Source organism: Hevea brasiliensis, chromosome 15, assembly GCF_030052815.1.
Source record: "Hevea brasiliensis isolate MT/VB/25A 57/8 chromosome 15, ASM3005281v1, whole genome shotgun sequence".
Lineage (NCBI taxonomy): Eukaryota > Viridiplantae > Streptophyta > Magnoliopsida > Malpighiales > Euphorbiaceae > Hevea > Hevea brasiliensis.
Window position 1 is genome coordinate 3,293,845 of NC_079507.1, and position 14,559 is coordinate 3,308,403.

Consider the following 14,559-nt stretch of genomic DNA (forward strand, 5'->3'; position numbering starts at 1 on the left):
ATCCTGTTTGTCTGCTTTAGAATCTAAAACCCAAAAAGGATTTGTCAAGATTGACAAGTATTATCTAATTTGACTAAAATTGAAAAAGCCAAGTGTAGAATGTTGAGATTACTCGAGACAGCAAACACTAAGGATTGAACTTCTTCATTGACAAAAAATTATATATCATTTACTTCTTCAATTCAGATATATCCGCGTGTGGTCAGGTCAAGGTCTCTACTTCGTAAACTACTACCCTGAAATGTATCTTATTAAGGCTCTAATCACATGGTTAAAAGGTTAAAAATGCCAAAAAAAAATGAAAAGAAAAATTACAAGATAAACAAAGTTAATAAAAATATAAAAGTTTTTTAGTATAAATACAACCCTCTCAGGAGTCAGGACAGGGTATGACAAATTCACTCCGCATGCCATCCCAAGTTCTTCAATTGTTACACAGGCAGACCCAATAAGAAATTTCGGCAGATATGAGATTAACAGATCCTAAAACTGTAAAAGGTAAGCTTTCATAAATATAGACTACAAGCTATGCAAAACAACTCCTATTGCTAATTGGTTAGGTAAGCTCCTGCAATGTGTCTTTAAACAGAGTAGCTAGGTCCTAGTGACCACTCTCTGCAAGCTCTGCTTGTCCACTCTTTTGTGTATCATTGCTCAAATGTTGTTCATCCCTGCCAGACCTAAACTCTTCATGCCCACCGAATTCCCCAAGTCTCTCCTGCAATAATAAATCACCAAAATTGTATCATAGCGGAGATTTTATTGAAAGTATGACTTTATTAATTCTATACATTTCTGTTTTATAATGCATTAAAATGGGGATATTGCCTTTATGTGGAGCACTTCTGTTGTCCAAGAAGACTTGCTTTGTTGTGGTGTCTTGAGTGCCTTTTGTGAAGATGATCATTTTCAATCAACAGCCAAACCACACTATAGTGTTATAGTGCACAGTTTTTTCTTCTTATTTTTAACTGTAATGCAAATAAAAATAAAAAGCACCTTCATTGCAAATTATTCCTAATTGTTTTTCCCAACTTGAATTTCTAATATAGTTCTGCACACCACTGGATTGGCTCTCTTCCAAGTAAAATTTTCCAAGGTGTGTAGTCATAGTGACCTAAATAATCATGAATTTGATGATGGAAATATCTTACAATCTGCTAACCACTTCTTCATTGTATGTCCAGCACAGGATGGGTGGGTGATGAGCAGTAAAGCGCCGCCCCCCTCCCCCCAAACAAACAAAAAAAAAAGAATCAAAATTAAACAGATCAAACCAGGAAGAGAACATCACCTTGAGAGATGCATTTTCCGCAAGAAGTTGCTCGTAGTCGCTCTTGATCCGGTTTACTTCTGATCGCAGATTGGCATTTTCTTCTTTTAGGGCTTCAGCACGCTGGGCCAACTCATCACATTCGGCCTGATTCAATGCCCACACACAACCCAGTTAATACGAATAGAGGCATATGCCGGGATATAACTGCAAAGCATTGGATTCTGAAGAACAGTTGATTACCTGTTTACGCAACCTAGAACGGCGAGCAGATTCTCTGTTTGACTGTTTTCGCCTCTGTCGCTTCACCTCTCTTTCATCCTATCAATAAATAAATTACTTAAAATATGTAAATACATAAGAGACTATATGATCATTGTAATTGAATACAATACACGTCCAGCTCACAAGCTACTGTCTTTCAAATAAAATACTTTTTATCACTTCAATTGGGTCTGATTCAGAACTCAAACATAGTTAATAACATAATTATTAACTAATATTGACAAACTATTTGCAATTTAATTGGTAACTAATAATTTGAACCAAACAATTTTGAAGCTTTCAAAGGGCCAGACCAAATTCAGCAGTTTTATTTTATTAAAGGCAATTAATCTAGTCGAAAGCAAGAAGGGTAGCAGAAGAAAAAGATTTCCATAAATGTCAATAATTTTCTAGTCAAATATAAATGGGATTTGATATATTAATTTTATTTAAAAATATAAGAAAAGGTAAACACTCCCACTCTCCGCTATCCATATTCTACAAGACTGACAATCATTTACAATTTCAAATTTTCCAACTGCCTACTTCCCTCCCTCCCACTTCAAAGTTGCTCACAATCTTGCCTTCTAATAACAAAACTTCAATTCCTTTTCTCAAGAGTATGAATTTTTTGAACAATATTCTTGCACTAGAATCACCAAAACACCAGGGCTTCCCATTGCTAGGGGTGTTCAAACGGTCGGTTTGATTCTGAACCAAACCATAATCTAAAAATATATACTGAACCTATCTGAACTGATATCAAGGACCAAACTGAAAGCTTGGTTTGGTTCCCTTCGATTTTGTCGGGTTTTGGAAGGAGAAATTCCAAGAACAAAAAAAAAACAGATTCTCCAAAATACATATTCCTTAGCAGAATTACAACAAAAATAAAGCAAGTTACTTGATGATATATTAGAAAAAAAAGCATAAACCAAGAAAAATTACACGCCAAATCATAAGAACAGATGAGCAAGCAAAACTGCAACACCCAAGGTACCAAATACCCACAAAATTGCAAAATGCCTCCAACAAAACCAAGCAAAATTGCAAAAATAGAGATGAGAGAGAGAGAGAGAGAGAGAGTTAATGTCTGCATGCAGAGAGAACCAACAAATAGACTCCTCTCTCCTCAATGATGGGTGACTAGGCGAAGGAGGGTAGAAAGTAAAGACTGAGGGAGGTGCAACATGAAGAAAGGATGTGAGACCGAGACCTTGTGCAGTGGCCAAGGCAGAAGGAGCAACATGCAGTGAGGCAAGACCAAGACTGCAACAAGTCACAGATCTGGAGAGGCAAATGAAGAGAAGGTGGTGAAGGAGGAGGAGGTGAAGAAGAACAGCAGAGCCAGAGAGAGGGGGAGGCAAGATTAAGAGGAACTGAGAAAGGGAGGCGTTTGGGTCTGCCTACGTGAAAGGCAAAATGATGACAGCATAGAAATTCTTATATATAGGGATGCAAAACGACAAAGTACATGCATAAAACTTTGGTACGGTTTAGTTAGTTCAGTTTTTTTACTGAAATAACCGAACCGAAAAACTGAAAATTTTTTAAAATGATAACCAAAATCGAACTGAAATATCGAAAAACCAAATTAGATCAGTTTGGTTCAGTTATTTGGTTAAAACCAAAATCTACTCTCCCCTAATTGCAAGCACCAACATATCACATATCTTTACCATTATTTTAAATACATATAGTGTGGCAGATGAAATCTCCAATGCAAACAGAACTTTGTGAAGTTGAAGCTTCAACTAAAAAATCATTTTATATTTTCTCCCCATATCTCTCTTTACTTTCTTCAGTTTACTAAACCATAAAATGCAGTTCTTCTATTTTTTTTTTTTTGGGGTAGAAAATGCAACTATTTTTGATGCGATACCCTTTTAGTTTAAAGCATCTAGCATATCAAGAAATCATCTCTGCTACTGCTTCCTTAACACCAGTATACAAAGCCTAGAAACCATAGAAACACTTAACAGGCAATAACTGAAAACACTGAAACTGAAACATCAAATAAAAAAACAAAGCCTCGCCTAAATCTAAAACTGCAGTAAAACAGGGCTTTAAGAGATGCATTAATGTCATATACCTCAATTGAGTAGACACCAAACAAAATCAAAGCACAATTTCTATGTTACAAATTCCCAAAGAATTATTACTTTTATTCTGTCTATAAGAAAGGTGCTTTGATACGAAACAGAATTTAAATTCTGCAGATGGTGAAATTTGAATTGCTTCATGAGTGAATTGTTTCAACTACCAATTAACATGACGAAACTTGAAATCTAGATACAAGAAAATGACAAAACCAATTTTGCATAGAAGTTGGAACCTTAAATGGTTGCTTAAAACACTGAGTGGACTATCAGAAATTCAGAATATGACCAATAAGCAAATTAAGAACACGAGTGCATGACCGAGTAATGCTACGGATTAAGAAAAGCAGTTGCAAGGCTTAATTAAACCCCCTGTCCACAAGTCTTAATTCCCATGCATTAGAAGAGTTTAAGAGAGCCCTAAGCTCCCGAAGGATATTTCCTTTTCTGCCTTTTTTTTTTTAAAAAAAATTAATAAATTACAGATATCATCCAGGATATATCATAACCTAAAACGAAGAAGAATTTACTTTTATCAGTAGTAGAGTGCACTAGGTAGGTTTGTGAGTATAAAATTCATAACAGTTGGTGTAAAAGAATGACAAGAAAAAGAAATTCCAAAAGTTTGAAACCAACAATTCACGGACAAAGATTAACCTGTAACCAAATCTGCGATTGAACAGTATCCCGAGATCCAGTAGAAACAATTCCTCCAGCTACTGGAGTATTTGGAACCTTCCCATGGATTGCAGGGATAGCAGATGAAGCTGGGGCTCCCCAGTAGTCCATTCCAATATTTAAGTTGGTTGTGGGACCAGGTAGAGCTCCTGGGGCACCAGTAGCCGGTATTGGCATGACGGACATTGTCTGGTTCATGATTGTATTAGGCATACTCTGTCCTACGTTCTGAGGGCAATGCACAGAACCACCATTCTGAGATGCATCAGCTGTAATATAGATATTATACAAATTCTTCATTATTAAACATGTAATTGCCAACATAGTGACTATTGATATAAAAAAATTATTACAATTGAACCTTCAACAGAATCTTGCCTTCCACCTGACATCATTTGTGAGTCCTACAAGGGTCAAGGAAATCAGAATATATGAAAATCCTATTACAAGGAAACAAATAAAGAAATTGTCTTGATTCAATAAGATTAAGACCTTGTCCTATAACATGAATCGTAGTACCCATAAAATTTACTAGGGATAACAATTGCGCTATCTCAAAAATATGCCTAGATCAGGAAAATTTTTAAAGAGCTCATCTTAAGGAGTAACAATACTTAAAGCTTTAAAATTCATCATTCCCCAGCCCTAGTTGATCACTCTCTCTCTCTCTCTCTCAAGAAAAGAAAAGAAATATTATTAATAAGAATAAAGAAAACAACTCGGAGGATAGGGTACCCTCTTTAACAATTACAAACAACAAACACAGAAACAAACAATTAATGGAGAAGGGACACCCTAATCATATTAAATAGTGCTAAAGACAGTCCTCTAAAATCCCAAGGGATCTCATTCAAATAAGAAAAAAGGCCATACTGACACAAATTAGCAGTTCAATGGTCTTATCCATAAAAACAACAAAATGACCTAGATCTCCCCAAGGCCAGACAGTAGAATTTCCTTCCAGTCCTGAACCTATGCATCACCCTAATCCTCAAAAAAGAGGAAGAAAAGTTGAAAACATATTTTTAAATATACTCAGTCTCAGACACCAAAGATTTAACCAAAAGAAAGACCTCTTTTCCTAATAAACAGTTAATACTATCATAGTCCCTTATAGGCTTCTCAAAGCTAGGTGGTGCAATAGGTGTCTACCATCTTAGCAGCACATGAAGTCCCAAAACTTTGCCAATAAACTAAAGACCTAGTTGCAGCATTATCAAAGAAATGGTCTTTAAAACTAAAAATATTTGTGGAGGCAAGATAAAGATGTTCTCTTCCAGGAACTTCTTGATGTAATTAGAATTCTCTTCACATTACTATATATCATCAAGAACCAGTACCTGAAAGATCCAGCAATTATCATTTTTTATATACTCTAAAATTTCAGTTATTCACATAGTTATTGAAGGCTCAAGGCGCACCAAGGTGCCAGTGGGTCCTGAACCTAAGCGCAAGGCACAGCTGTGCACCTGAGCAAAGTGATGCGAAAAAATAAAAAAAAAACAATTCATAAAAATAAATTATATAAGCACTATAAATTTAATTAATATAATATTAATTATAAATAAAAATATAAGTAATATATTATTTATTTTATTGCTTATTTTATTTTATTGCACTACTACCATTGTCAATTAAATTACATATATGAATGGAAATTATTATTAAATGTATTATGTTAATTTTACTTTTAATCAAATTTAATATTAAAATGATAATTTTAATTTTCTATTTTATTAAATTTTTAATTTTTACTATATATTTAATTTAATAATATTTAAACATAACTTAAATCATGTAAATTCAAATCTATATATAATTAATTAAATTTTTTCTTGAATTAAGCTTCTGAGATATAGATACCTAATTACGAAAGTTGGGGTTTGAATATGTACCTATATGCAAATATATAGTGTCATTAGATATTTTATTATAATATTGTTAAATCAGATCAAAACCCTGCACTGCAGAAAAAAGAAAAAAAAGTGGAAAATAAAGTTCGTCAATGGCAAAAAGAACAAAAAGCACCGCAGAGGATCAACAGAATAAAAAAAAAAAAAGCAGTGGAGCAAAATCACATCTTCAAGAAGCCAAAAAGAAAATTCATGGCTTCAAGAAGCAGCAGAAAAGCAAGAAGAAAGAGAAAAGAAGAAAGCAAAAAGAAAGAGAGAAGAAGAAAGCTCTTTGGAGCCTTGACGTCTTGTGGGCTGTGACTATTTCTTTTTTTTTTTTTTCCTTTTGTTTATGAAGGTTGCCTGCATGAGGCATGCCTGGGTGCACCTTCGTGAGGCCGAGCGCCTCTCCTTGCCCGAGGCTCCACCCCCTGCGCCCCATATGCCTTGCGCCTCAAGCGCGCCTTTGATAACTATGTGATACAGAATACACTTCTAAAGATTTTAGGAGTATTTATTTTAGGAAAAAAAAAATAAAAAATAAGAATTTTAGTTTTTTTATGATTATCTTAAATAGTTTAGGTTCCTAATTAAATTGGGATTCTTCAATTCCTAATTATAATTGAATTAGGTTTTTAAAATCCTAATGAGATTGAGATTCCTAATCCTATAAATAAGACCTAGGTTTTTCATTGTTAGCAGTTTTTTTGTTATGGCAATTTTATGATATCAATAAACTTTGAGAATTAGTTCTTTTTTCTTCAAGGATTGGTCCTTGATTTTTTTCTTTGCTTTTGATTCTTTCCTTTGTTCTACATCACTATGGTTATTCATAAACTATGCTTTCTAGTCCATCTTGTGCAAAATGACTTTTTCATATGGAGAATGCCTTTGACTTTTGACATCTTGAAGAATGGAAAAATCTGTTTCCTAATTAAATATAATGACATTGAGGAACATAATCCCAAAGAAGCTTAATTCCTTACCAATGGCCAAACCTATTAGGTAGATGAACTGATGAAGTTAGACAAGCCATAACCAGGGTAAACAAAATTACAATTAAGTTGGACATAGATTAATTTATCTCTAGTAATCTTGACATATTGACACAAATTAATACTTAATCTTGACATATTGACACAAATTAATACTTAATCTTGACATAATGACACTTCTAACCATGCCTCCTTACAGATATACTTTCAGGCTAGTAAAAATTCACAGGAAGCCACAGTGCCAATTACATGGTATCTTTTTGCTTTACCCTAGGATAAGCACACATCTACTGCAATATTAAGCTATATTGTATACTGTGCTAATTATGAAAAGTTAACAGGATAAAAACAAGGCTGACGACAACCTGAAAGAAATTACTTGTGTGGTGTGATTTTCAGCCCATTCATTAAAAGGTGATAATAGCAACATGTCCAAAAAATTTATTCACTTATCAAAATTGGTAATAGACCGTACGTAACACATGATCATCAGTATTATGATGTATTCCTTGATCAGAAAAGAAAAAAATGATGGGAAAAAAAAAGGAAAGGAAATCAACATTGACTCTAACCAAATTTTCATCCTCATAATTCATTATAAATACACTGTTAGCAGCGATAATACCCACATGTGCTTGAGAAATATGAACTACACTATTTCATCAAAACATTTACAAAGGCATGCAAACAAGAAAAAAAAATTCTTCTGGCAAAACAAAGGAACTTGATGCAGCTTGAAGCTCAAAGAGAATACCACTCACACAAATACACAAGTATTTGAGAGAAAACTCTGCTGAAAATAATATTATTCATCAAAAACTAAACTGAAATACATAGAATTAAAGTATATTCATAGATATTTTAATCTCCTAATCCTAATAGGAAATAAATCTACCATTGAGGAATTCTAGACAAACTAAAATATATTAGGAATCCTAAATAAAATAGGAAAAACTATAACTTGGATAAAGTAGGAAAACTAATAACTAGTCCTAATTGAAATAGTAAAAGAAAACAAATAGTAATTAAAATGGAAAACAATAAGAAACTAAATCTGCAGCCTTAATTTAACTAAATATGAACATTAAGAAAAACTAAATCTAAACATTATCTCGTCCCAAAAAAAAAATGCTCCGCATCAGACTTCCTCACTTGCAAAAACTCATCCTCGAGTTAGAACAGCTTGCAATGACCCAAAATTTTGCACCGTTAGCTTCCATACCATTCTTCTCCACTTAGAATAAGCCAGTCCTCGGATTTTGAAGTGTAAGAGAATTAGGAACTTTGTTAGTGGAGCACACCATATTGCCCTCTTGGTCAATGTCAACAATGCTGAATTTCACAAAATTGAAGTGAGTATCATCACATTTTTCTTCATATCCACCTATGCTTGGACAAATAAAATCTACAAAAACCATCGGAATTAAAGAGTGGAGAAATCTTCAATCCTTATCATCTCCGTGACTTGATTTTCTCCAAGTTCCAATATTGTCCCTATGGATTCCCTTTCCTCAACTTCTATTGGAATCTCCAAAAGGTGATATTTGTTCTTTCTTTCAATACGTTCCTCAAGCTCTTCATCTTCAATCATAGCAAAAGCAAACTCGATCAAAGATTGTAGTTCAGACGCTTCAAACTTAGACTCCTTCACTTCAAGTTGCATGTTTGAATCCCGATGCTCCCTTTGTTTCTTTAGTTTTTCATTTTTCAGCCACTAAGGGCTTTGGTTGGACCTCTTGCTAACAATGTTGTTTCTGCCGGAATAAAATATGTTCATAATATAAATGCAAAAAAAATTTTTCCAGCAAATACTTTATCATAACCACATACAAATTGGCTATTTCCCTTCTCACTTCCTTCTAGATTGTAGCCATTCCCACCAAGCAAACGCTCCACCTTTCAACCACCAAGCCACCATTTGACTCTTTTTCAAGTGCTATGCCCGCATGGTTGAAGAATTTGTCCACGTTTATCCAATCTGTCTGAAATCTAGGCACCTCGCTTGGGAAGCCTCTAGGCGAGGCACCTTCAACTAGGCACCCAAGCGAAGCATCACCAAGCGCCCCAAGTGAGAAAAAGGTGAGAAATTAAAAAAAAAAAAAAAAAAAAGTGTTGAGAGAAAGAAAAGCTAACCAAATATGTTTTCACCTTTTGGCATCCACTTGATGACTAGAGAATTTGGATTTTGAGTTTGCATAACATAATGAATGAAATTGAATAATGCATCTAGAATTTTAAATTATATTATGTGCTTTATGGTTTTTGCTTTATGGTTTTTGCTTTACCATTTGTTTTATTAGAGGAATTATTTTGATCTTAAAGCTTAAAATATACAATATATTATGAAACATGAATATGAAATTTGACAATTTATTGATTGTGTAATATGTTAGATTTTTTTACAGTGTATATTTAATTATTTACTGTTTTAGAATAAATTAACGCCTCACTTCACTGGGGCAAACGCCTTGGGCGATAGAGAACCTTCTCGCCTTAAGGGCACCTAATGCTTTTGACAACACTGATTGACACAAATACACAAGTATTTGAGAGACAACTCTGTAGAAAATATTATTATCTATCAAAAACTAAACTGAAATACAAAGAATTAAGACCTATTTATAGAGATTTTAATCTCCTAATCCTAACAGGAAAATAAATCTACTATTGACTATTGAGAAATTCTAGAAAAACTAAAACACATTAAGAATCCTAAATAAAATAGGAAAACTATAACTTAGATCAAATAGGAAAAATGATAAGTATTCCTAATTGAAATAGGAACATGATACAATTCCTAATTAAAATGGAAAAAAATAAGAAACGACATCTACAGCCTCAATTTAACAAAATAGGAAAATTAAAAAAAAAAAAAAAAAAAAAAAAAAAACCCTAAATATTCACATTATCTTGTCCCAAAAAAAAAAGCTCCGCATCGAAACAACTCTGAGTGATAAAGTTAACGAACCAGAAAATCCACATTTGAAGCGACTGATGAAATAGAATAGAGCTGAAGGTAGTAAATAGAAGTTAAGATAAATCACTAAAGTGAGTTAGCTGCATTACACTTACATTCTGAGAATTTGCATCACTTCCTTCACTTGTACCTTCACTTGCACTCTCAGCACTACATATCAAGAGTAATTCCAACATCAATTGATGTACTTGTGAATACCAATAAGTCAATGCAGCCAATAGACACTGAAAAAAAGGGACCACCTAACCCCATTAACAATTCTAATAATCAGACGTTTCTCAGTACTCGGAAAAATAATAAGAAACACAAATCAGTAAGCCTGAGCAATACTGGATTTCCATTCCCTGGAACTATAAATGCTACTGACATATAATCTTCAAAAATAAGATAGTAGGTTGAAAACATATCCTTTTAGTTTCTGTAAACAACTTTCATGGATTAAATTAATTAAGAAACAGCACAAAATTATAAATCTGGTCAGGATGATTCAGGCAGGCAGAGAAAGGTCCTTCCGTAAGTGGCTTTTCCTTACATCCAAATAAATATCTTCCAGTTGTAAACTGGCAGTTACTTCACCCTTGCCTCCTCCCTCTGTCCTATACAATTTCATCCAAACGCCGAATCAAAGGTGCATAAATGGGTAGCTTGGACGTTGGAACAAAATGCAAAGACCAATAACTTTTACTACCAACAAATATTACAATTATCCAACACCACATATTCCATTCATGCACATGTCAGGCAATATTACCTTTTAGAATAAGCTCCATTAGCAGACGCTCCAGATGTTTTACCAATCTCATTACTCTTCCCTGTAATCATGTTTAAACTGCCCAAACTTCCTTTGGACCTTTTAATGGGCAATTTTTCCTTCACGTCAGATGGCTTTCCATCAGCTTCTGTGCTACCAGGTGTATATCCCTATACCAAACTTAGTATGAGTTCATTTCTACGTAAGCATAAGGTCAAACGTATCTTATAAGGAGAAATAATTGCAAGACAAATTAGGCACAGGAAACTCACAGATGTCTCATTGATACCATTCGGTGAAGGCATTGCAAAAGGACTAAAAGGGTAAGATCCCTATATAATGAAAAGGTTAGCGTTTGGATGAATAAAAAATATGAAGATAACACGATAATTTACAAGGAAAAAAAATATGTAGAGCATGGAGAAAATAATACCGGAGGAATAGATGGATGAGCATATAAGCCACCATGAGGATACATTGCAACATATGGATGTGGTGGCGTACCATATGGAGGCATGATATGCTGTGATAAAAAATTTACATTAGAACTGCACCAATTTCCAATAAGAAGGTGAATTACATAAACTGATCAAGAACAATAAGAAACTTAATACACTGGAAACATTTAAAGCACACTTGAAGACTGTGAGGCAACACCAGCATAAAGAATATCTAAATCATCAGAAGATTAGATAAGACAAAAGTTTTTATGCAATTCAAAAACAATTTACTACATTTTGATGGCTAGGGGCATGTAGTACATTAGCCAACAGATACATTTCAATTGATGGTCATGTTAATTCAACCCTACGAATTGCATCTAGCTCAAACCAATGGAAAAGCTAACAATTGAATACGGAGCAGAACAAGCTGAGAAAAAGCCTCATTTGAATTAGGCATTATGCTCTGATATGAATGTAACTCCTGACAAATTTAAAAATAATATCATAACAAAAGGTGGTTCACATTTTGAAGCAAAACTAATATAAAAACAAACAACAAATTATTTTTGCAACAAGTTATAAAAAGTAGCATCATCTTAATAATTTTTTTAAAAGTAGCATTATCTTAATAAAAAAAGATTAAAAACAGAAAAACATGTTCACCTAGGCTAATGAACAAGTTCAATCAGGCAAAATATCATGCTCAAGCTCATCGAAACATGAAAGTTCAGCTCCATTTTAGCTAGAAGCCAATGGTCTAGTTAGTTCATTCTATCTCCAGAATAAGATAGTTAAGAGATTCATTACTTCAATCTCTCTCCAAACTGCTCGCTACCTTCTTTCTTGAGAGAAAAAAATTCAATCTTTAACTTAAACCATAACAACAAAATGTAGCCAGTTTATGCTGTTATATGCATTAGTTTCAATAATACTTGAAGCATAAACCTTAAATGTCAATAAGAAGTTATGAATACCTGAACCCCCCACATATAAGGATGAGCTTGGGGACTTGATGCCAAGAACCCATGTGGAGGTATAGGAGAGTATGCCTGTTAAAGAAACAACAACACATTTGACAATCCCAGTACTAAATGAAGAAAAAAGGTTTTTTTTTTTTAAAAAAAAAAAACGTTATCTGTAGTACCTGAAATCCCGTCCAGTCAGGATTTACAGCACCAGTGCTGGTGGTTGAAGACTGCTCCTGAAGAACATAGGACTAAAGTGGTTCACTTTGAGCAGGTAAAAGTGTGTAATCTAAAACGAGCAATAATGACTTCAATAAACACACAAGTAGACCTGCGCAGTGGTGCCAGCAAGGGCCTTTGCCTCTTTCTCCTTTGCTGGTTTATCCATATCACTGCTGCCCATAGTTAAACAATCTTTTCAATAATTCTTCAAACCATCCTACAATAAAACCAACATTATCATCACAATAGGGACTTCTTACCCGTTATGCACAGGTAAACAACTCAAAGTAGACCCTATCCTGAAATTGCTAAGAAAAAGAATCAGCAGTGCCAAAATTTGCTGCAAACATTTCCAACCCATGAAAAGGAAGCATCTAATAAGTTCAACAGATTCCGAGCAAACAAGCAAATTCGCATAAGGGCTTATACATAGATACGAATACTATTTGCAAAATAGAATAATTCGACAACTTCAAATTAATAACTGAAGATACAAACTATTGATTGTATAAAGGAAGATATGCTATCATGCATATAGAGAGAAATTTTACCTGCAGACTTAAAAGCGTATCACTTAACCGAAAACCAACAAAACAAAACCTTAATTCGATTGATGGAAACCTGTCTATAGAAGCCAAAAAAAAAAACACTAATAAAACAAAACCCTAAAATAGGTATAACAATTCAAACTAGCATTGAAATTAACAGCTAAAACTAACTAATTCAGCCAAATTCAATTACCAGTTGTTAGAACCTCAAAAGACCAAAATCGAATCCTGATCCACTGAAAGAGTAAGAAATGTAAGAAATTGATAACCGAAAACGACAATGGAGGCTACAGAAGTCAATCAAGAAAAGACTAGGAGATAATAATGGAGGAGCATTGACAAAAATAAAAAACAAAAATCAAAATTAAGGTGAGAATTTGGGGGAGATCGGAAACTAGGGTTTGTTGGGATTACGGGTGAGTTATTGGTGTAGATGTTGGAGGTTCACGGCTCACATTCTGTGGTCTTCATACTGTAGTCGCTGATGCAGAGGAAAGAAAACCTTTCCAACTAGGCGAGTTTTTTCCTAGTTTATGATGGTGGCTATTGGTCTTGATTACGGTCATCAGTGATTGGGGAAGCTCAAATTTTCGAGTAAATTAATAACCCAACTTAGGTTTTGTTTCATTATCATCTCCTGTTTATATTTAAAAGAAAATTTTAGTACTAATTGTTTTGCTAAGGGGCAAGTAATTAGCACTCGTAAAATAAAATTTTGGCAAGGGCTCAATTCAGTCCTTGAGAATTGATCAAATGATCACATAAGTTTTGGTCAATTTTTTTGCCATTTAATCCATCACGATTAATTAAAACACTAAATTAGCTCAAAATTGACATGGTCAATGTAACTCTACCAATTTAGGTGGGTATTTTCTCATTATAATTATCCAAAACCTAAACAAATCTCCAAAACCAATAACTTAATATACATTATCTTTCTCAACAAACAATATGCAAAAACTTTATTCTCTCTGAAAATTCTAGAAAGTACAAACGCTAACTGCTCTTGGTCACGGAAGATGACACTACATGCATGTGACTAAGCAATGGATCCTAAGCAACAGTGACAATGATAAGACTTTTTTTCCTGACATTTTTATTGAATACATTTGTTATGCATGAGTTAATATCATTGTCGTGGGTCATATATTAAGATTTGCATGTGATAGGATTTGGGTCTTGGGTAAAGATATAGTATAGGAAATAGTTTTAAATTACTCAATATTGTGGGGAGTAATTAGAATAGGGATTATTTTAAAGGTAAGTTTAAAAGCGGTCCCAAATTTGGACAAAATAGCTTTGAAATTTGAATGGGTATGTTTAGAATGTTATATTAAGCACATTTACTATTTCTAATGCATTACATTTTTTTTTTTAGTTATCTTTTTCTGATGCTTTCTTGTTTTGGCTTTTCGGTTATTTTTTCTTTTTTTTTTTTATCCACTTGGTTGT

At 33.7% G+C, this 14,559-nt stretch overlaps 1 protein-coding gene across 12 annotated transcripts; it reads right to left on the reverse strand.

Moving 5' to 3' along the window:
• Nucleotides 1-311: 311 nt before the first annotated feature.
• LOC110664324 (bZIP transcription factor 16) lies at nucleotides 312-13,852 on the reverse strand. 12 transcript variants are annotated; one of them, XM_058137279.1, is made up of 16 exons: nucleotides 13,563-13,852; nucleotides 13,301-13,343; nucleotides 13,111-13,184; nucleotides 12,820-12,899; nucleotides 12,669-12,732; nucleotides 12,517-12,588; nucleotides 12,347-12,421; nucleotides 11,363-11,452; nucleotides 11,202-11,261; nucleotides 10,930-11,099; nucleotides 10,268-10,328; nucleotides 4,676-4,718; nucleotides 4,294-4,583; nucleotides 1,517-1,594; nucleotides 1,295-1,420; nucleotides 312-718 (listed from the first exon to the last, which is right to left on the reverse strand). In XM_058137279.1, exons 5-16 carry the CDS (start codon nucleotides 12,723-12,725, stop codon nucleotides 602-604), a joined length of 1,239 nt encoding a protein of 412 aa, XP_057993262.1. In that variant the 5' UTR covers nucleotides 12,726-12,732; nucleotides 12,820-12,899; nucleotides 13,111-13,184; nucleotides 13,301-13,343; nucleotides 13,563-13,852; the 3' UTR covers nucleotides 312-601. The 12 variants fall into 12 exon arrangements, with proteins under 12 accessions (XP_057993262.1, XP_021679648.2, XP_021679643.2 ...); XM_021823956.2 differs by having other exon boundaries at nucleotides 13,522-13,852; XM_021823951.2 differs by lacking the exon at nucleotides 12,820-12,899 and having other exon boundaries at nucleotides 12,669-12,776.
• Nucleotides 13,853-14,559: the final 707 nt, after the last annotated feature.